Source organism: Pristiophorus japonicus, chromosome 7 (assembly GCF_044704955.1).
Source record: "Pristiophorus japonicus isolate sPriJap1 chromosome 7, sPriJap1.hap1, whole genome shotgun sequence".
Classification (NCBI taxonomy): domain Eukaryota; kingdom Metazoa; phylum Chordata; class Chondrichthyes; family Pristiophoridae; genus Pristiophorus; species Pristiophorus japonicus.
Window position 1 is genome coordinate 199,015,367 of NC_091983.1, and position 23,228 is coordinate 199,038,594.

Here is a 23,228-nt window from a genome sequence, read left to right on the forward strand (position 1 = left end):
TGGAAGTGATTAATGAGCCTTAATTTGGGGTTGTAATGCAGTTTCAGTTGTGGTAATGATAATCTGACCACATTCGTTTACAAACACCGTATGGTTGGGATTTTATTTTTAATGCATGATTCGTGTATGAAAGTATGTTGAGTTATAAAAGTTGGAAGTGGAGCTGGCAAAGTTTGCCAGGACTCACATTGCTAATGTTAAGTATGAGTCTTCGCAGATGATTCTGAGTGTATGAAAAAAATTGCCACTGGCTGGAGTATTACTTTTTTAATGCTAGATTCAACATTAATATTTCTTTTGTCAATGAGTGATAAATGCCAAACAAGAAACATTGGGGCTATTAAAATTGCAACTGAACACCTCGATTTGGGGGAGGGTGGGAGGTATAAATAGGGTATTGGAGAGATGAGCTTTGATGGGCCACGTGACATTTTCTTATCCTTTCTCCTAGTTTTTGTGTTAATCTTTGATTTCCCAAGTGCCACCAAGCACAAAAACTGCTCAAAATATAATTCACTCAACTGTTCCAAGTCTTTTCACGTGTGTTGGTGCCATCCTTCAGATGTGACATGGCCGCATCTATCTTTCAGTAGAAGTAAAATATCTTATGGCACCATTTGAAAATTCTTCTGGCATCTTGGCCATCATTGATAGCGGAAATCTGGAACTCGCTCCCCAAAAAGCTGTTGAGACTAGGTCAATTGTAAATTTTTAATGAGATTGATAGATTCATGCACCTCTTCCAGGATAATTCCCAAGACAAACAATTTTAGATCTGTTTTTCAGTATATATATCCCAGTATCTGTCCCAATTTATTCAACTGTTCTTCCTATAATTCTTCCAGGAGGTGTCATCCTCATAGTAATGAAAATACATTTATCAATATTACACCTCCAGCAACTGGCCTCTGTGATTTCCATGCTGAATGCAGCATTTTAAGCAATCAGTGGCACTTTAACTTGCATTTGTTCAATTTGAGCAGACATGGCATATGCTTCATAGAATAAAATCATAGAATGATACAGTAGAAAAGGAATCTATTCGGCCTTTCGTGCCTGTTCCAGTTCTTTGGTAGAGCTATCCAATTCGTCCCATTCCCCTATTCTTTTCCCATAGCTCTGTAAATGTTTGCCCTTCAAGTATTTATCCAATTCCATTTTAAATGTTACTATTGACTCTGCATCCACCACCCTTTCAGGCATTGCATTCCAGATCACAACAACTTACTGCGTAAATAAATGTTTCCTTGTGTTGTCTCTGGTTCTTTTGCCAATCACCTTAAATCCTGGTTACCAACCCTCTGCCATTGGAAATAGTTAATCCTTATTTACTCTGTAAAAATCATTAATGATTTTGAACAGAAGCAGAAAATGCTAGGAAAGATCAGCAAGTCAGGCAGCATCTGTGGAGAGAGAAACAAGAGTTAACGTTTCAGGTCGATGATGTCATCAACCTGAAACATTGGGCCCAAATTTCCCCAGGAGTTGCTCCGTTTTTTTTGGAGCAACTACATTTTTTTGGAGTAACTTAAAAATCGCAATTCTCCCCATTTAAGTTGCTCCAGTGTATGTGAGTTAGTTAGGTTTTTTTTTAGTTCCGTTTTTTTTTTCAAAAGGGGGCGTTAGCAGCCACTTACGCCTGTTTTGGCCATTTAAGTAAGTTTAGCCAGCTAAAACTTACTCCAAACGAAGTTAAGCCAGAGTAAGTGGCCACTTTTGTACATTCTGAAAAACCCTGCGGTGAGTTAAGAGATCAGCGCAGGTAGCCTCCAAATGACAGTGTTATGATACGAATGCTAGTTTTTTTTTTAAATCACAAGTTGCAACACTGGACAGGGTGTAGGTGCTATCAGCCTGATTAAATGGAATAGAATTGTAGTAAAGATGGCTAGATATTAAAGTACTGGAAAATCTTTGAAGATTCTTTTCTCTCCCCCTCTCCCCCCCCCGGATCAAAACTCTTCCCCTCTTCCGCCCCCTCCCCCCTTTGCCGGATCAAAACTCTCCCCACCCCCGCCCCCCCCACCGCTGGATCAAAACTCTCCCCCCCCCCCACCCCATCAAAACTCTTCCCCTTCCCCCCCAAAACTCTTTCCCTCCCCTCCCCTCACCCCCGCCATCCCCGATCAAAGCTCCTCCCCACCAACCTGTCTCTTGTAGCCCTGAGCGCAGGAAGGCAGCGGCCAGCCTGTGCAGCAGGCCAGTCGGCCTGGGATAGGGGCGGCGAATATCGCGTCGTCCCTTCGGCCAGGGATAGGGTCGCCCGGAGGCAGGACGTGCTGGGAGGGCCAGGAGCTACTGCGCACACTCCACTGTGCACACGCGCAGCTGCCGGCACTCTTTTCGGCACAGGGCTGTAGCTCCACCCACCATGCGTTCCGATGTGTTGTGCTTCAGGCCACAGGCCTGGAACCAACGGGGAGAATACAGAGGTAAGAAATCGGCGCCGTTTCTGTCCTACAAAGTCGGGGCACCTCAAACATGGACCCATCAACTTTATTTTTCTCTCTCCACAGATGCTGCCTGGCCAGCTGAGTATGCCTAGCATTTTCTGTTTTTATTTCAGATTTTCAACATCCGCAGTATTTTGCTTTTGTATTAATGATTTTGAACATCTCTATTAAATCTCTTCTTAACTTTCTCTGCTCCGAAGAGAACAACACCAATTTCTCCACATAATTGAAGTCCCTTATCCCTGGTACCATTCTCGTAAATCTCTTTTGTGTCCACTCTAAGGCCTTGGCATCATTCCTAAAGTGTGGTGTCTAGAAATTAGCACAATACTCCAGCTGAGGCCTAACCAGAGTTTTATAAAGGTTTAGCATAACTTCCTTGCTTTCACACTATTTCTTTATTAATAAAGCCAAGGATCCCATATGCTTTTTTAACAGCCTTCTCAACTTGCCCTGCCAACTTCAAATATTTGTGTACATTCACCCCCTGGTCTCTCTGTTCCTGCAGCCCCTTTAAAGTTGCACCATATAGTTTATATTCTTCCTACGAAAATGCATTGCTTCACACTTCACTGCGTTAAATTTCATCTGACATGTGTCTACCCACTTTACCAGTCTGTCTATATCCTCCTGGAGTCCGTTAAACATAAGAACATAAGAAATAGGTGCAGGAGTAGACCATTTGGCCCCTCGAGCCTGCCCTGCCATTCAATAAGATCATGGCTGATCTGATCATGGCTCAGCTTCACTTTCCTGCCCGCTCCCCATAACCCTTTATTCCCTTATCGCTCAAAAATCTGTTTATCTCCGCCTTGAATATATTCAATGACCCAGCCTCCATAGCTCTCTGGGGCAGAGAATTCCACAGATTTACAATCCTCTGAGAGAAGAAATTCTTCTTCATCTCAGTTTTAAATGGGCGACTCCTTATTCTAAAACTATGCCTCCTTGTTCTAGATTACCCATGACTGGAAACATCCTCTCTGCATCTACCTTGTTGAGCTCCCTCATTATCTTATATGTCTCAGTAAGATCACCTCTCATTTTTCTGAACTCCAATGAGTACATGCCCAACCTTTCTTCATAAAGTCAACCCCTTCATCTCAGGAATCAACCTAGTGAACCTTCTCTGAACTGCATCCAATGCAAGTGTATCCCTCCTTAAATAAGGAGACTAAAACTGTATACGGTACTCTAGGTGTGGCCTCACCAATACCCTGTACAGTTGTAGCAGGACTTCTCTGCTTTTATACTCTATCCCCCTTGCAATAAAGGCCAACATTCCATTTGCCTTCCTGATTACTTGCTGTACCTGCACACTAACTTTTTGTGTTTTATGCATAAGGACCCCCAGGTCCCTCTGTACTGCAGCATTTTGTAATTTTTCTCCATTTAAATAATAATTTGCTTTTTTATTTTTTCTGCCAAAGTGGATAACCTCACACTTTCCCACATTATACTCCATCAACCAATTTTTTGCCCACTCACTTAGCCTGTCTATATCCCTTTGCAGATTTTTTGTGTCCTCCTCACAACTTGTTTTCCCACTATTCTCATTGTCTACTATGTTTTCGAATTTTGTATTATTTACAAATTTTGAAATGATGACGTGTATACCTAAGTCAAGGCCATTAATATATACCAAAAAAGAGAAGTGGCCCCAATACCGATCCCTGGGAACACCACTTCACTCCAGACTGAAAAACAACCGTTCACAAGTACTCTCTGCTTTCTATCCCTTTGTCAATGTTGGATCTATGCTGCCACGATCCCTTTAATCCTATGGGCTTTAACTAAGTATATTTGGTACTTTGTCAAATATCTTTTGAAAGTCCATATGCACAACATCAACTGCACTACCCTCATATACCATTGCCGTTACTTTATCAAAGAACATTGATCAAGTTCGTCAAACACGATTTGCCTTTAACAAACCCATGCTGACTTTCCCTTATTAGTCCATACGTCTTCAAATGCCAACTAATTTTGTCTTGGATTATTGTCTCTAAAAATGTCCCTACCATAGACGTGAGGCTGACTGGCCTGTAGTTGCTGGGGTTATCCCTCTCCCCTCTTTGAAACAGCGGTGTAACATTTGCAATCCTCCAGTCCTCTGGCATCACCCTATATCCAAGGAGGATTGGAAGATTGTGGCCAGAGCCACCTGAAATTCCCTCACTAACCTAGGATGCATCCCATCTGGACCAGAGCTTGTCTTCACACATCTGTCTATTAATTCACGCTACGGTCCCCTTCAATTCCTTCTCCCAGGCTTTATTTCATATGAACAATGACAGACAGGTAATGACCATATGGTCCATCCAGCCTGTCCCACACAATTGCGATACCTTCTGTATCACAATATACACTCTCCCCACCGCACCCAAAACCATGTGACCTTCTGAGAGAGACAAAAAAAGATAAAAACCCAGGCCAATTTGGAGGATGAAAAAAGCTGGAAAATTCCTCTCCAACGCATTTAGGTGATTGAAACTTGTCCAGATCACTCTAGCTGTGAATTCTCTGAAATACATACCTTTGAGAAAAGGTGATGTCCACCCCAACCAAAAAAAAGTCCCGCTCTCGATTGAAGGAATTCAGTAAGTAAGTGTCCACCGCACGAGACGGCAGCCTGATCCAGAGGACTAGTATTCTCTGGGAAAAGAACCACCTCCTGACATTTAACTCTGGCCTTACACAACTTAAAAATTGTGCTCACTAACCTATATAATTTGAACAACCTGTCAACTGGAACACAATCTATTTCCTTCATCATCTTATAAACCTCAATCAGATCTACCCTAAGTTTACGCTACTCTAAAGTGGATTTCCAACTCTTTTAGCCTAGCTTGATAACTAAGATGCTTTTTTGCGAATTAGTTTAGTGGCCCTCCTCTGCACCCTTTCCAAAGCCTCAGTATCACCCACCATGTGAGGACACAAAAACTGGACACTGTATTGCAAGTGAGGCCTGACCAAGGTCTTACAAAATGGTATGCCTCGTCTTATATTCCTTTGTCCTATGAATGCACCCCAACGCCTTATTTGCTCTAGTTATCACTTTACGGCATTGCTCATGTACCTTTAGAGAGGTATGCACTAGAACACCCTGATCTCTTTCTTTCTCCACTTTCCTTAATGAGTTTCTATGACGGGTGTATGAATGTTGAGCATTCACCCTGCCCACATGCATAACACTGCACTTATCCAGGTTAAACATAATTTGCCAGGCATGAGCCCAATCTCCCAACACATTAAGATCTGCTTGAAGCAGATGAGCATCGTCTACAGTCCTAACACTCGCACAAATCTTTGAATTTAAAGATCATGTCCCCAACACCTACATCCAAATCATTAATAAAAATAGTAAAGAGCAACGGTCCCAACACCGATCCCTGCGGGACACTAACGGTCTCCAAACAGATCCAAATCAGTCTATAACTACTTTTTGCCCAGGTCCTGCCAGTCAGTTCTCAAACCAGCTCAATATATTACCACTAATACCAGAGGCTTCAATCCAGTAGAGAAGTCTCATGCTGTACCTTATAAAAACTTTTTGGCAGTCTAAGTAAACAATGTGTACTGGGCTTCCCTCATCCACCAACTTTGTAACTTATTCAGAAAATACAATTAGATTTGTAAGACATGACCTCCTTTTTATGGATCCATGTTGGGTGCCCCTAATGTGTCCCTCTCTATTCAAACAATCATATATTGCATCCCTAATGATTACCTCAAGCATCTTTCCTATGACTGATATCAAACTAATTTTACCCAGGTCCATCTTGTCACCTTTTTTAAAGATGGGGACTACATTAGCCTCCTTCCAGCCAACGGGAACCACCCCAGAGTGCAGTGAGCTAATAGAAATATGGGCTCGGGTCAGCACATGCCCCCTCTCCCCTCGGACCCTCTGATGGATATCATCTGGCCCAGCTTCTCTATCAATTATTAAGTTCTTAATTCTTTCTAAAACAATATGTTTCTCTAATTTAATACTACTAGTTTTATTAAAATCATTCAATTCTAATAATCGAGCATCATCTTCAAGACTGAAGACTGATGCAAAGTACTCATTTAATATTTCTGCCATACCCAGTGAGTCCTTTGTAACCTGTCCTTGAACACCCTTCAATGGCCCATTGTCTCTGACTCTTCACATAATTGAAAAAGCTTTTCTCATTACTTCCTCAAATGTCCATGATCCTCTCTTCCATCAGCCTTTTAGTTTATCTAACAGCAGCCTTCATGTTCTTCAGTTGTTCCTTGTACTGAACTCTGTTTAGTTGATTATTAGATGCCTTTAATTTATAGAAACATTTCTGTTTACATCTTATTTGTCTTTGAACTAAACCAGTCAGCCATCTTGGTTTTCTACTAAATCCTACAAGCAACTTGGAGGAGTCAGGTGCCAAGAGACAAGGACTGCTTCCGTTGAACTGCACAAACTCCAGCTTCAATCTTACATGGGAGATTAGTTCTTCATAAAGGGGGCCATACATGGCACCAACAGCATTTTATCATCTCCTGTTATGCAAGTGACCACCACAAACTCCCTCTCTGGGTTCCAATATGGTCCGCATAAATCAAAATACAGCAACGGAAAAGGGCCCCCTTGATTTGTGTAGTAATTCATAACATGTCTGGTACCTTAAGATCTTAAGGACGGAGGTTCTGGAAAGTTGTGGATCTGCTGGGTGTAGTTATTTTCATTTTCTGGGGCAGGGTCTAATTTAAGCAGTTCATAGATGGAAAACTGTTCAAATTCCTGAGAAGCTGCAGTACTCTACTTCCCTCCATTATTACGCTTAGAAAATAGATCTTTGTTGCCATTCATCACTGCAGCAGATCTTTTCTTAACTTCTCTGTAATTTCTAAAAAACTTTATTTTCCAAGTATGATCACTATTCTTCCTTCCTTTCCTGTAGGCATGCTTCTATAAGCCTGGGAGCTATAAGTACCTCACCCAAGAGGCTATTCTTCATCTTTGAGTCTAGACAGCAAGTGCTGCAAGCTTTGACTGTAAAGACAATTCCATCAATTTTCAGTTATATAAATTTATTTCCCATAAAAACTCATTATTTCCCTGGAGTTCAGCACTTCTTTTAACATTGATACAGGGTACAAAAATGAGAAACTGTTCCATTCTCCCATCTATATTAACGACTTGGAGGAAGGGACTGAGTGTAACGTAGCCAAGTTTGCTGATGATACAAAGATGGGAGGAAAAGCAATGTGCGAGGAGGACACATAAAATCTGCAAAAGGACATAGGCAGGCTCAGTGAGTGGGGCAAAAATTTAGTAGATGGAGTATAATGTTGGAAAGTATGAGGTCAAGCACTTTGGCAGAAAAAAAATCAAAGAGCAAGTTATTATTTAAATGGAGAAAGATTGCAAAGTGCTGCAGTACAGCGGGACCTGGGGGTACTTGTGTATGAAACACAAAAGGTAAGTATGCAGGTACAGCAAGTGATCAATGGAATCTTTGCCCTTATTGCAAAGGGGATGGAGTATAAAAACAGGCAAGTCTTGCTAAAGTTGTACGGCGTATTGGTGAGGCTACACCTGGAATAATGCATGCAGTTTTGGTTTCCATATTTACAAAAGGATATACTTGCTTTGGAGGCAGTTCAGAGAAGGTTCACAAGGTTGATTCCAGAGGTGAGGGGTTGACTTATGAGGAAAGGTTGAGTAGGTTGGGCCTCTACTCATTGGAATTCAGAAGAATGAGAGGTGATCTTATTGAAACGTATAAGATTATGAGGGGGCTTGACAAGATGGATGCAGAGAGGATGTTTCCGTTGATGGGGGAGACTAGAACTAGAGGGCATAATCTTAGAATGAGGGGCCGCCCATTTAAAACTGAGATGAGGAGAAATTTCTTCTCTCAGAGGGTTGTGGATCTATGGAATTTGCTGTCTCAGAGAGCTGTGGAAGCTGGGACATTAAATAAATTTAAGACAGAGATAGACAGTTTCTTAAACGATAAGGGAATAAGGAGTTATGGAGAGCGGGCAGGGAAGTGGACTTGAGTCCATGATCATATCTGCCATGATCGTATTAAATGGCGGAGCAGGCTCAAGGGACTGTATCGCCTTCTGCTGCTCCTATTTCTTATGTTCTTATCATTTATATTTCCCATCTTGTTGAGCACAAAATAATTACGGGTATGGGAGAGGGGTGTATGTGTATGTATGTCCGTGTCTGTGTATGTGTGTACATGTGTGCGGCATGTGTAAACATAGAAACATAGAAAATAGGTGCAGGAATAGGACAATTGGCCCTTTGAGCCTGCACCACCATTCAATAAGATCATGGTTGATATTTCCCTCAGTACCCCTTTCCTGCTTTCTCTCCATACCCCTTGATCTCTTTAGCCGTAAGGGCCATATCTAACTCCCTCTTGAATATATCCAACGATCTGGCAGCAACAACTCTTTGCGGCAGCGAATTCCACGGGTTAACAACTCTCTGAGTGAAGAAGTTTCTCCTCATCTCAGTCCTAAATGGCCTATCCCTTATACTACGACTATGTCCCCTGGTTCTGGACTTCCCCAACATCGGGAACATTCTTCCCGCATCTAACCTGTCCAGTCCCGTCAGAATCTTATATGTTTCTATGAGATCCCCTCTCATCCTTCTAAACTCCAATGAATAAAGGCCGAGTTGATCCAGTCTCTCCTCATATGTCAGTCCAGCCATCCCTGGAATCAGTCTGGTGAACCTTCGCTGCACTCTCTCAATAGCAAGAACGTCCTTCCTCAGATTAGGAGACCAAAACTGAACACAATATTCCAGGTGAGGCCTCACCAAGGCCCTGTACAACGGCAGTAAGACCTCCCTGCTCCTATACTCAAATCCCCTAGCTATGAAAGCCAACATACCATTTGCCGCCTTCACCACCTGCTCTACCTGCATGCCCACTTTCAGTGACTGATGAACATTGACACCCAGGTCCCGTTGCACCTCCCCTTTTACTAATCTACCGCCATTTAGATAATATTCTGCCTTTGTGTTTTTGCCCCCAAAATGGATAACCTCACATTTATCCACATTATACTGCATCTGCCATGCATTTGCCCACTCACCTAACCTGTCCAATTCACCCAGCAGCCTCTTAGCGTCCTCCTCACAGCTCACACTGCCAGCCAGTTTAGTGTCACCTGCAAACTGGGAGATATTACACTCAATTCCTTCATCTAAATCGTTAATGTATATTGTAAATAGCTGGGGTCCCAGCACTGAGCCCTGCGGCACATCACTAGTCACTGCCTGCCATTCTGAAAAGGACCCGTTTTTCTCTGCTTCCTGTCTGCCAACCAGTGTCAGTACATTACCCGCAATACCATGTGCTTTGATTTTGCACACCAATCTCTTGTGTGGGACCTTGTCAAAAGCCCTTTGAAAGTCCAAATACACCACATCCACTGGTTTTCCCTTGTCCACTCTGCTAGTTACATCCTCAAAAAATTCCAGAGGATTCGTCAAGCATGATTTCCCTTTCATAAATCCATGCTGACTTGGACCGATCCTGTCACTGCTTTCCAAATGCGCTGCTATTTCATCCTTAATGATTGATTCCAACATTTTCCCCACTACTGATGTCAGGCTAACCGATCTATAATTACCCGTTTTCTCTCTCCCTCCTTTTTTAAAAAGTGGTGTTACATTAGCTACCCTCCAGTCCATAGGAACTGATCCAGAGTCGATAGATTGTTGGAAAATGATCACCAATGCATCCATTATTTCTAGGGCCACTTCCTTAAGTACTCTGGGATGCAGACTATCAGGCCCCGGGGATTTATCGGCCTTCAATCCCATCAATTTCCCTAACACAATTTCCCGCCTAATAAGGATATCCTTCAGTTCCTCCTTCTCACTAGACCCACTGTCTCCTAGTACATCCGGAAGGTTATTTTTGTCTTCCTTTGTGAAGACAGAACCGAAGTATTTGTTCAATTGGTCTGCCATTTCTTTGTTCCCCATTATAAATTCACCTGAATCCGACTGCAAGGGACCTACGTTTGTCATTACTAATTTTTTTCTCTTCACCTATTTCTAGAAGCTTTTGCAGTCAGTTTTTATGTTCCCTGCAAGCCTCCTCTCGTACTCTATTTTCCCCCTCTTAATTAAACCCTATGTCCTCTTCTGTTGAATTCTAAATTTCTCCCAGTCCTCAGGTTTGTTGCTTTTTCTAGCCAATTTATATGCCCCTTCCTTGGTTTTAACACTATCCTGAATTTCCCTTGTCAGCCACGGTTGAGCCACCTTCCCCGTTTTATTTTTACTGCAGACAGGGATGTACAATTGCTGAAGTTCATCTATATGATCTTTAAATGTTTGCCATTGCTTATCCACCGTCAACCCTTTAAGTATCCTTTGCCAGTCTATTCTAGCCAATTCACGCCTCATACCGTCGAAGTTACCTTTCCTTAAGTTCAGGACCCTCGTTTCCGAATTAACTGTGTCATTCTCATTCTACCATATTATGGTCACTCTTCCCCAAGGGGCCTCGCACAACAAGATTGCTAATTAGTCCTTTCTCATTACACATCACCCAGTCTAGGATGGCCAGCTCTCTAGTTGGTTCCTCGACATATTGGTCCAGAAAACCATCCCTAATACACTCCAGGAAATCCTCCTCCACCGCATTGCTACCAGTTTGGTTAGCCCAATCAATATGTAGATTAAAGTCGCCCATGATAACTGCTGTACCTTTATTGCACACATCCCTTATTTCTTGTTTGATGCTTGTCCCCAACCTCACTACTACTGTTTGGTGGTCTGTACACAACTCCCACTAGCCTTTTCTGCCGTTTGGTATTCCGCAGCTCCACCCATACCGATTCCACATCATCCAGGTTAACATCCCTCCTTACTATTGCATTAATTTCCTCTTTAACCAGCAATGCCACCCCGCCACCTTTTCCTCTCTGTCTATCCTTCCTAAATGTTGAATACCCCTGGATGTTGAGTTCCCAGCCTTGGTCACTCTGGCGCCATGTCTCCGTGATGCCAATTACATCATATCCGTTAATTGCTATCTGCGCAGTTAATTCGTCCACCTTATTCCGAATACTCCTCGCATTGAGGCACAGAGCCTTCAGGCTTGTCTTTTTAACACACTTTGCCAGTTTAGAATTTTGCTGTAATGTGGCCCTTTTTGTTTTTTGCCTTGTATATGTGTATGTGTGTGTGTGCATGAGTGTGTATATGTGCATGTGAGTGTGTATAGGTGTGTGAGTGTGTATTTGTGCATGTGTGCTCCAGTGTGAAATCCACATCACATCTCTACTTTATTTATTTTGTAAAGGCTCAGCTCTGATAAACACCAACTTCATTTTAGAGACTGCTCTCCATCTCATCAAGGTTCGAGAACAACAACAATCAACTCTAACCTGAGGACTGGGAGAAATTTAGAATTCAGCAGAGGAGGGGGAAAATAGAGTATGAGAGCAAGCTTGCAGAGAACAGAAAAACTGACTGCAAAAGCTTCTATAGATATGTGAAGAGAAAAAGATTAGTGAAGACTAATGTAGGTCCCTTGCAGTCAGAATCAGGTGAATTCATAATGGGGAACAAGGAAATGGCAGACCAATTGAACAAATACTTTGGTTCTGTCTTCACTAAGGAATACACGAATAACCTCCCGAAAATACTAGGGGACCAAGGGTCCAGCGAGAAGGAGAAGCTGAGGGAACTGAGGGAATTCTTTATTAGTCAGGAAATGGTGTTCGGGAAATTGATGGGATTGAAGGCTGATAAATTCCCAGGGCCTGATGGTCTGCAGCCCAGGGTATTTAAGGAAGTGGCCCTAGAAATAGTAGATGCATTGGTGGTCATTTTCCAACATTCCATGGACTCTGGATTGGTTCCTATGGATTGAAGGGTAGCTAATGTAACACCACTTTTAAAAAAAAGATGGAGAGAAAACAGGGAATTATAGACCGGTTAGCCTGACATCGGTAGTGGGGAAAATGCTGGAATCAATTATTAAAGATGTAATATCAGCGCATTTGGAAAGCAGTGACATGGATCGGTCCAAGTCAGCATGGATTTATGAAAGGGAAATCATGCTTGACAAATCTTCTAGAATTCTTTGAGGATGTAACTAGTAGAGTGGATAATGGAGAACCAGTGGATGTGGTGTATTTGGACTGCCAAAAGGCTTTTGACAAGGTCCCACACAAGAGATTAGTATGCAAAATTAAGGCACATGGTATTGAGGAAATGTATTGACGTGGATAGAGAACTGGTTGGCAGACAGGAAGCAAAGAGTGGGAATAAACGGGTCCTTTTCAGAATGGCAGGCAGTGACTAGTGGGATACCACAAGGTTCAGTGCTGGGACCTCAGCTATTTACAATATATATTAATGATTTAGTCGAAGGAATTGAATGTAATATCTCCAAGTTTGCAGATGACACTAAGCTGGGTGGCAGGGTGAGCTGTGAGGAGGATGCTAAGAGGTTGCAGGGTGACTTGGACAGGTTAAGTGAGTTAGCAAATGCATGGCAGATGCAGTATAATGTGGATAAATGTGAGGTTATCCACATTGGTGGCAAAAACAGGAAGGCAGATTGTTATCTGAATGGTGACAGATTAGTAAAAGGGGAGGTGCAACGAGACCTGGGTGTCATGGTACATCAATCATTGAAAGTAGGCATGCAGGTACAGCAGGCAGTAAAGAAAGCAAATGGCATGTTGGCATTCATAGCGAGAGGACTTGAGTAGAGGAGCAGGGAGGTCTTACTGCAGTTGTACAGGGCCTTGGTGAGATCACACCTTGAGTACTGTGTGCAGTTTTGGTCTCCTAATCTGATGAAGGACATTCTTGCTATTGAGGGATTGTCGCGAAGGTTCACCAGACTGATTCCCGGGATGTTAGGATTGACATATGAAGAAAAACTGGATTGACTAGCCTTATATTCACTGGAATTTAGAAGAATGAGAGGGGATCTCAAAGAAAATATAAAATTCTGACGGGATTGGACAGGTTAGATGCAGGAAGAGTGTTCCGGATGTTGGGGAAGTCCAGAACCAGGGGTCACAGTCTAAGGATAAGGGGTAAGCCATCTAGGACCGAGATGAGGAGAAACTTTTTCATCCAGAGAATTGTGAACCTATGGAATTCTGTACCACAGAAAGTTGTTGAGTCCACTTCGTTGGATATATTCAAAGGGAGTTAGATGTAGCCCTTAAGGCTAAAGGGATCGCGGGGGGGGGGGTATGGAGAGAAGGCAGGAGTGGGGTACTGAAGTTGCATGATCAGCCATGATCATATTGGATAGTGGTGCAGGCTCGAAGGGCCGAATGGCCTACTCCTGCACCTATTTTCTATGTTTCTATGTAACTTATCGCTGTTCACTTTCTAATAATGGAAATGTTGAGGACTGACAATCATTTCACTGGTTATTTATCGACAGAATAGGGCATTCCAATACTTTTTCAAAACCTGTCACTGTTTTCACCATGATGCTAGTTTTGATGCATCAAGTAGTCAGCGACTAATTTTTAAACAGCAGACAGTCTTTCTTTTTACTCCTTCATTAGGTACTCTTCAGAAGTGACTCACCTCTGCTTCAGAAGCTGTTTGTTGTCTTCAATGGTCACGCTGTCAGCATAGTCCCTCCTGAAGATCTCAAAAGCCTCCTGACGTCCAAGTGACATTTCTCCTGCTGTGGGATAGATGGAAGGCAGAGCAATTAAGTGAATGCATTCTTTGTAAATATCAGTTGATTGTAAAAATTTCTCAGCCACACAAAAAAAAGCTGAAAGGTTACCTGTCAGTTAATAAAAGAGATGCAAAGCATTTTTATGGGTTTGCAGCAGAAACACTTGAACTTCCTGTTGATTTTACTTGGCATAAAAGCAAAATCTACAACTTTTACTTACATTCATAGGCAAGAAATTTCCTGCATTACAGTTATGAGGAAAATATCCGAAATTAATGGCAGTTTCTATACTGATCTTGTCGGCAGGAACTTACGTCCAAATTTCCTGGGAACGTATTATCATATGGCGGAAAACAAAAACTGCCGTAAAACAAGCGGAAATCAGTGTAAACAATGGGAGCACGAGGAAAGAGCAGAACGTACGCCACCTTTCTTCTTTAAATCCCTCTTTATCTTATTGGTGTTATGCAAATGAATTTGAAGCTGTCAAGCAATAATTTATGCACAGTAAGCAAAGCATGTTTAAGAAAATGCAATTGTGGAAGCTTTTTTCTTTTTGTAACAAATTCTGATGCCATAAAACAGCACTCAGAGATATAAAAAATACAGTGCAGGTCTCAGTAAGGAGAAATATTGGGGGAAAAAAGCTGAACAAAAATCGCTGTAAAACATCAGAAATGGTGACTTCAGGTCCGATTGCACCTCCACTCTTTGGTGTACATCATAACATAATAATCAAAAGTAGCCAGGACTGATTCCAAAACTTTTCTGAGTTAGCAACAGTCAGGATGTTAATTAGCTCTGTGTCTAAGGCTAATTAGGGATGAAAATAACAATCAATAAAGGATGCCTTTCCTGATTACAATCCAGTGACACAAGCCGAAACCAGGAAGCCTGTGATCAGCATTTGTTGACAACCTTCAGAGCCATGAAAAGGAAATAGGTTAGGTCTATTTTGCTATGACAGTAATGAGGTCAGCTCATTTGGCAGATGAATGTACAAAGTTTTATTAATGGGTAAAAAGATATAACTTAAATTGTACATATACCAAAAAGTGTTCTGAGACTGAGTGGTAACATACAGATCAGGAGGTGCGCCAAACAACACGAGACCTGACCGGAGCATGGGGCTTGAAAAGGAGCGGCACAGAATGGGAGGAGCCGGAGTTCGGGAGGAGCTATTTGCAGCAGCACCATACGGACCTGGGCGGGTAAGAAGTAAAAAGATTCAAAGTGTGATATCACAGCCAAGCGGGTAAGTGATTGGCTCGTTGGCTAGTGAGTATTTCTTTATCTCTCTTTTTTTAAAGCCTTGGGCATTGGTGTAAGATAAGAGCTGATATTGGTGTAAGATAAGAGCTGATATTGGTGTAAGATAAGAGCTGATATTGGTGTAAGATATGAGCTGATATTGGTGTAAGATATGAGCTGATATTGGTGTAAGATAAGAGCTGATATTGGTGTAAGATATGAGCTGATACTGGTGTAAGATAAGAGCTGATATTGGTGTAAGATAAGAGCTGATATTGGTGTAAGATAAGAGCTGATATTGGTGTAAGATAAGAGCTGATATTGGTGTAAGATAAGAGCTGATATTGGTGTAAGATAAGAGCTGATATTGGTGTAAGATAAGAGCTGATATTGGTGTTAGATATGAGCTGATATTGGTGTAAGATAAGAGCTGATATTGGTGTAAGATAAGAGCTGATATTGGTGTAAGATAAGAGCTGCGATTAAAAAAAAATAAACATAGACAAATTATATTTCGAAAATAAAAAAACTCATTAATTAAATCAAATATTTAATTAAAAAAAAAGTTTTTCAGTTCCTTTCTGCTAAGTATTTCATAGACTATGAAATAAAGAGTAAGAGCTGATTGCTGAGTAGCTGCTGAGTGTGTTTTGTTATGTTTCGAGTCTATTAGCTAGAGGCATGGCAGGGCAGCTCAGTCCCGTGGATTGCACATCCTGTGCCATGTGGGAAGTCCTGGACGCTTCGCTTAGCCTGGATGACCACATGTGCAGGAGGTGTCTCCAGCTGCAGCAACTTGAGCTCCACGTTTCTGAGCTTGAGCGGCGGCTGGAGTCACTGCGGTGCATCGGCGAGACTGAGAATTTCATGGATAGCACGTTATTAGAGGTGGTCGTCCCACAGCTTAAGAATCTGCAGGCAGAGAGAAAGTGGATGACCACCAGACAGAAGAGGAGGACTAGGCAGGTAGTACAGGAGTCCCCCCGAATTCATCTCGCTCTCCAACCAGTATTCTGTTCTGAGTACTGGTGAGGGCGATGGTGCCTCTGGGGAGTGCAGCCAGAGCCAAGTCCACGGCACCAGGGGTGGCTCAACTGCACACGGGGGGGAGGAAGAAGAATGGAAGAGCAATATTGGTAGGGGATTCAATAGTCAGTAAAGCAGACAAGTGTTTCTGCAGACGTGACTCCAGGATGGTATGGTGGCTCCCTGGTGCCAGGGTCAAGGATGTCACTGAGCAGCTGCAAGAAATTCTGGAGGGAGAGTGTGAAGAGCCAGAAATCGTGGTCCATATGGGTACCAATGACATAGGTAGAAAGAGGGATGAGGTCCTGCAGGCAGAAGTTAGGGAGCTAGGAGAGAAATTACAAAGTAGGACCTCAAAGATTGTAATCTCTGGATTACTGTCGGTGCCACGTGCGAGTGAGTACAGAAATAGGATACAGCAGATGAATGCGTGGCTGGAGAGATGATGCACACGTGAGGGCTTTAGATTCCTGAGGCATTGGGACCGATTCTGGGAGAGGTGGGACCTGTACAAGCCGGACGGGTTGCACCTCAACAGAGTCGGGACCAGTATCCTCGCGGGAGGTTTTGCTCATGCTGTTGCGAAGGGTTTAAACTAGCTTGGCAGCGGAATGGGAACCGGAGAATAGATACAGTGGGGAGAGATGCAAAGCTGGAATTGGGCAGCAGAAAAGTAGAAAGTGAATTTGGAAAATAGAGGAAACAAGGACTGGAAAATAAACAACAAGGGAGTATGGCAATACTAATTGGTATATACTTCAATGCAAGGAGTATAGGAAATAAGGCAGATGAGCTGGGAACACAGATTGACACTTGGGAGTACGATATTATAGCTATTACTGAGACATGGCTGAAAGAAGGGCAGGTATGGCAGCTCAACATTCCTGGTTATAGGGTTTTCAGACGGGATAGAGAGAGGGGGGATAAAAGAGGAGGGAGAGTCGCAGTATTGCTTAAAGAAACAATTACAGCTGTGAGAAGAGATGATATGATAGAGGGATCATCAAACAATGCCATATGGGTTGAATTGAAGAACAAAAAAGGGGCGATCACACTACTGGGAGTGTACTATAGACCCCCAAGCAGTTAGAGGGAGATAGAAGAACAAATATGTGGGCAAATTGCTGTGAAGTGCAAAAACTATAGAGCTGTAATAGTGGGGGATTTCAACTACCCTAAAATTAACTGGGAAAAAGGTAGTGTGAATGGTACAGAGGGTGTGGAATTCCTGAAACGCATTCAGGAGAACTTCTTTAGCCAGTTTGTAACAAGCCCAACAAAGATGGGGCAGTTCTGGACTTGGTTTTGGGGAATGAAGAGGGACAGGTGGAAGGGGTATCAGTGGGAGAGCATTTTGGTGCTCGTGATTATAATTCAGTAAGATTTAGGGTAGTTATGGAAAAGGACAAAGGTGGACCAGGAATAAAAGTTCTCAATTGGGATAAAGCCAATTTTACTGAGCAAAGATAGGATTTATCCAAAGTGGACTGGAAACGGCTACTTGAAGGTAAATCAGTGTCAGAGCAGTGAGAGGCATTCGAGGAGATCCTGAGGGTACAGAGCAAGTATGTTCCCTTAAAAAAAAGGGTAGGGCTAACAAATCGAGAGCCTCCTGGATGTCAAAGGACATACAGGGTAAGATACCGAGAACTCAATATTGTAGAAACTCTAGAGGAGCATTAAGAAGTGCAGGGATGCAATTAAAAAAGATATCAGGAAAGCAAAGAGAGAGCATGAAATAATGTTGGTAAGTAAAATCAGGGAAAATCCAAAGATGTTTTACAAATACACTAAGAGCAAGAGGATAACTAGAGAAAGAGTGGGGCCTATTAGAGTCCATAAAGGAAATCTGTGTGTGGAGGCCGAAGGCGTGGGTATGACTCTTAATGAATACTTTGCATCTATTTTCACAAAAGAGAGGGGCGATGCAGACTTTGCAATGAGGGAGGAGAAGTGTGAAATATTAGACGAGATAAACATAGTTAGAGAGGAAGTATTAAGGGGCTTAGCAGCTTTGAAAGTGGATAAATCCCCAGGCCCAGATAAAATGTATCCCTGGCTATTACGAGAAGCAAAAGAGGAAATAGCAGTGGCTCTGACCATCATTTTCCAGTCCTCCCTGGCTACAGGTGTGGTGCCAGAGGACTGGAGGACTGCTAATAGTATACCTTTGTTTAAAAAGGGAGAAAGGGATAGACTGAGTAATTACAGGCTAGTCAGCCTAACCTCAGTGGTAAGAAAATTATTGGAAAAAATCCTGAGGGACAGGATAACTCTTCATTTGGAAAGACATGGATTAATCAAGGACAATCAGCACTGATTTGTTTAGGGAAGGTCGTGCCTGACCAACTTGGTTCGAGGAGCTAACCAGGATGGTCGATGAGGGCTGTGGATATGATGTAGTGTATATTGATTTTAGCAAAGCTTTTGATAAGGTCCCACATGGCAGACTGGTCACGAAAGTAAAAACGCATGGGATCCAGGGCAAAGTGGCAAGTTGGATCCAAAATGGGCTCAGAGGCAGGAAGTAAAGGGTAATGGTTGATGGGTGGTTTTGTGCGTGGAAGGCTGTATCCAGTGGGGTTCCGCAGGGCTCAGTGCTGGGTCCCTTGCTTTTTGTGGTATATGTCAATGACTTGGACTTAAAAGTTGGGGGTATGATTAAGAAGTTTGCAGATGACACTAAAATAGGCTGTGTGGCTGATAATGAAGAACAAAGCTGTGGACTGTTGGCTGATAATGAAGAACAAAGCTGTGGACTGTAGGAAGATATCAATGTACTGGTCAGGTGGGCGGAACAGTGGCAAATGGAATTTCAATCAGGATAAGTGCATCTGGGGAGGTCTAACAAGGCAAGGGAATACACATTAAATGGTATCACACTGAAAAATGTAGAGGAACAAAGAGACCTTGGAGTGCAGGTCCACAGATCCCTGAAAATAGCAGGCCAGGTAGATAAGATGGTTAAGAAGGCGGATGGAATACTCACCTTTATTAGTCGAGGCATGGAATACAAGAGCAAGGTGGTTATGCGTGAACTGTATAACACACTGGTTAGGGTGCAGCTGGACTACTGTGTGCAGTTCTGGTCACCACATTACAGGAAAGATGTGATTGCACTGGAAAGGATGCAGAGGAGATTTATAATTCTCCTGGACTGGAGAATTTTGGCTATGAGGAAAGATTGGAGATGCTGGGTCTGTTTTCTTTGAAACAGAGGAGGCTAAGGGGAGACCTGATTGAGGTGTATAAAATTATGAAGTGCCTGGATAGATTGAATAGGAAGGACCTGTTTCCCTTGGCAGAGGGGTCAACAACTAGGGGGCATAGATTTAACGTAATTGGGGGGAGGTTTGGAGGAGATATGAGGGGAAATTTCTTCACCCAGACGGTGAGGGTCTGGAACTCACTGCCTGAGAGGGTGGTAGAAGCAGAAACCCTCACCACATTTAAAAAATACTTGGATGTGCACCTGAAGTACCGTAACCAACAGGGCTATGGACTAAGAGCTGGAAAATGGGATTAAGCTGGATAGCTCTTGGACGGCCGGCGCGGACGCGATGGGCCACAATGGCCTCCTTCCGTGCTGTAAATTTCTATGATTCTATGATATACCAAGATTTCATCAAGTGATGCTTCACTCAAATGATGGATTGCTTACTCATTTTTGAGATCAATAGACACACAAATATACACCTTTGACCAGGTTATAAGTGAGCACTTATAAGAACATTTATCTTGCATCTAGTCAGAAGACTGTGAGTTCAAACCCAACTACAGATTTAGGCTCATAGTCTAGGCTGATGCTTCAAATAGCACCACTGAATCTTTTACATTCACATGAATAAGCAGATGGTTCAATGTATCATCTGAAAGACTGCTTCTACAAAAATGCAGCACACTCTCAGTACAACACTAAGTAAATGCAAATTCTTTCTTTCAGCATCATGGAAAATTATAATTCTGAAATGTCACCTAGTAGCCCTCCCACTCCCCAAATTAGCTGATCTTGCTTCTGAAAGGCAACCATATTTGAATGCACGAATAGTCTACAACTGATCCTGACACAATTTAGATGAACATATAAGGGGCTGGTGGACCCTTCATTTATATTTTTGGATTTATATCTGCCAGGTTGCCCAGTGTGGAGCAGCCTTAATGCTGCATGCGAGTGATTCCCTAACTGAATAGCTTTGTGTCTTATCCAGGCCTTCAGGAGGAATGCAACAACTGGTGGCAAAGGTGGGGAAAATCAGACGGTGAGGCAACCTTCCCTAACATGTGCAATCGCATTGCTACCTTGGTTGCAGAACAGCATGGGGATAGATAATTTGGATGGAATCATTTCCAAAATAGAGCAAAAACATTTTTAGTTTGCTGTGGCTGCTCCATGGGTTTGGAAAAAATGGATAGTCTGTATGGTTTCCTGGCATCAACACTGAGACACAAATAGCGACCCTACCAGTAAGCAAGGGACGGCATTACATTTTTCTTTCTACTGCAATCAAGTAACCCATAACCACATCTCAACATGGTATGAAGGGAGCTCCCTTATTCGAAGGTCAAACATTTTCTGTTCAATGTGAAGTAGATACAAAGCCATAGCAGTAGACTAAACATTTTGTGTAATGTTTGTTGCACAAAATTAACATAGAAACATAGAAAATAGGAGCAGTAGTAGGCCATTCGGCCCTTCGAAACTGCACCGCCATTCAATATGATCACGGCTGATCCTCTCTCTCAATACCATATTCCCGCTTTTTCCCCACAGGCAGTAAACAACTGGAACGAAACGGAACGAATATTTACTTTTTTCCAAATAAATTTGCAAATTTTCCATTATCCTCCACTGTGAGAATGTAATTAGAAACATAATTAACTGGATTTTTAAAAATTCAAATACACTTTATTTCAATTGGGACACTTCTAAATAGCAATATCAGCAAAGTCTGCATTACCCTACAGCCAGCAAGCCACATTCTGTCCCCTGCATTACTACAAGTCCAAATTTAAAGGCACGTAGCATTTGTAACAAAATAGATGAGTTGACAGCACAAACTGAGACAAATGGGTATGATCTGATAGCCATTACAGAGACGTGGTTGCAAGGTGACCAGGGCTGGGAATTAAATATTCAGAGGTATTTGACAGACCAGAAGGACAGACAGAAAGGAAAAGGAGGTGGGGTAGCTCTATTGATAAAGGATGGAATCACTGCAATAGTGAGAAACGATATATGCTCAAAGGATCAGGATGTTGAGACAGTTTGGGTGGAGATCAGGAATAATAAGGGGAAAAAGTCACTGGTGGGCATAGTATATAGGCCCCCTAACAGTAGCAACTCTGTTGGTCGGAGCATAAACCAGGCAATAGTGGGGGCTTGTAAAAAGGGATCAGCAATAATCATGGGTGATTTTAACCTCTATATTGATTGGACAAATCAAATTGGTCAGGGTAGCCTTGAGGAAGAGTTCATAGTGTGCATAAGGGACGGGTTCCTTGAGCAGTATGTAACGGAACCAACCAGGGGGCAGGCTATCTTAGATCTGGTCCTGTGTAATGAGACAGGATTAATAATCAATCTCCTAGTAAAGGATCCCCTTGGAATGAGTGATCATAGCATGATTGAGTTTCAAATTCAGATGGAGGGTGAGAAGGTTGGATCTCTAACCAGCGTACTAAGCTTAAATAAAGGAGACTATGAGGTATGAGGGCAGAGTTGGCTAAAGTGGACTGGGAAAACAGATTGAAGTGTAGGACGGTTGAACAGTGGCATACATTTAAAGAGATATTTCACAACTCTCAAGAAAAATTTATTCCAGTAAGGAGGAAAGGGTGCAAAAGAAAAGAAAGCCATCCGCGGCTAACTAAAGAAATAAAGGACAGTATCCGATTAAAACCAAGGGCATACAAAGTGGCCAAAACTAGTGGGAGGACTGAAAATTGGGAAGCTTTTAAAAGCCAGCAAAGAATGACGAAAACAATGATTAAGGAAAGGAAGATAGACTATGAAAGTAAGCTAGCACAAAATATAAAAACAGATAGTAAGAGTTTCCATAGATATATAAAAAGAAAAAGAGTGGCTAAAGTAAATGTTGGTCCCTTAGAGGACGAGACTGGGGAATTAGTAATGGGGAACATGGAGATGGCAGAAACACTAAACAAGTATTTTGTATCAGTTTTTATGGTAGAGGACACTAACAATATTCCAACAGTGGATAGTCAAGGGGCTATAAGGGGGGAGGAACACAATCACAATTACTAAGGAGGTGGTACTCAATAAGATAATGGGACTAAAGGCAGATAAATCCCCTGGACCTGATGGTTTGCATCCTAGAGTCTTAAGAGAAGTAGCGGCAGGGATTGTGGATGCATTGGTTGTAATTTACCAAAATTCCCTGGATTCTGGGGAGGTCCCAGCAGATTGGAAAACTGCAAATGTAACATCCCTATTCAAAAAAGGATGCAGACAAAAAGCAGGAAACTATAGACCAGTTAGCCTAACATCTGTGGTTGGGAAAATGTTGGAGTCCATTATTAAAGAAGCAGTAACAGGACATTTGGAAAAGCAAAATTTGGTCAGGCAGAGTCAACATGGATTTATGAAGGGGAAATCATGTTTGACAAATTTGCTGGAATTCTTTGAGGTGGTATATTTGGACTTTCAGAAGGCGTTCGACAAGGTCCCACACAAGAGATTAATGTGCAAAGTTAAAGCACATGGGATTGGGGGTAGTGTGCTGACATGGATTGAGAACTGGAAGCAAAGAGTAGGAGTAAATGGGTACTTTTCAGAATGGCAGGCAGTAACTAGTGGGGTACC

At 42.4% G+C, this 23,228-nt stretch overlaps 1 protein-coding gene across 1 annotated transcript in view; it reads right to left on the bottom strand.

Annotated features, from left to right (window-relative positions):
• Positions 1 to 23,228, bottom strand: part of kif6 (kinesin family member 6) — a 768,544-nt gene that overhangs the window by 317,217 nt on the left and 428,099 nt on the right. The window contains exon 14 of the mRNA XM_070885702.1: positions 14,029 to 14,131. Coding sequence (XP_070741803.1) covers positions 14,029 to 14,131 — 103 coding nt within the window. The remainder of the gene's footprint in view (positions 1 to 14,028; positions 14,132 to 23,228) is intronic.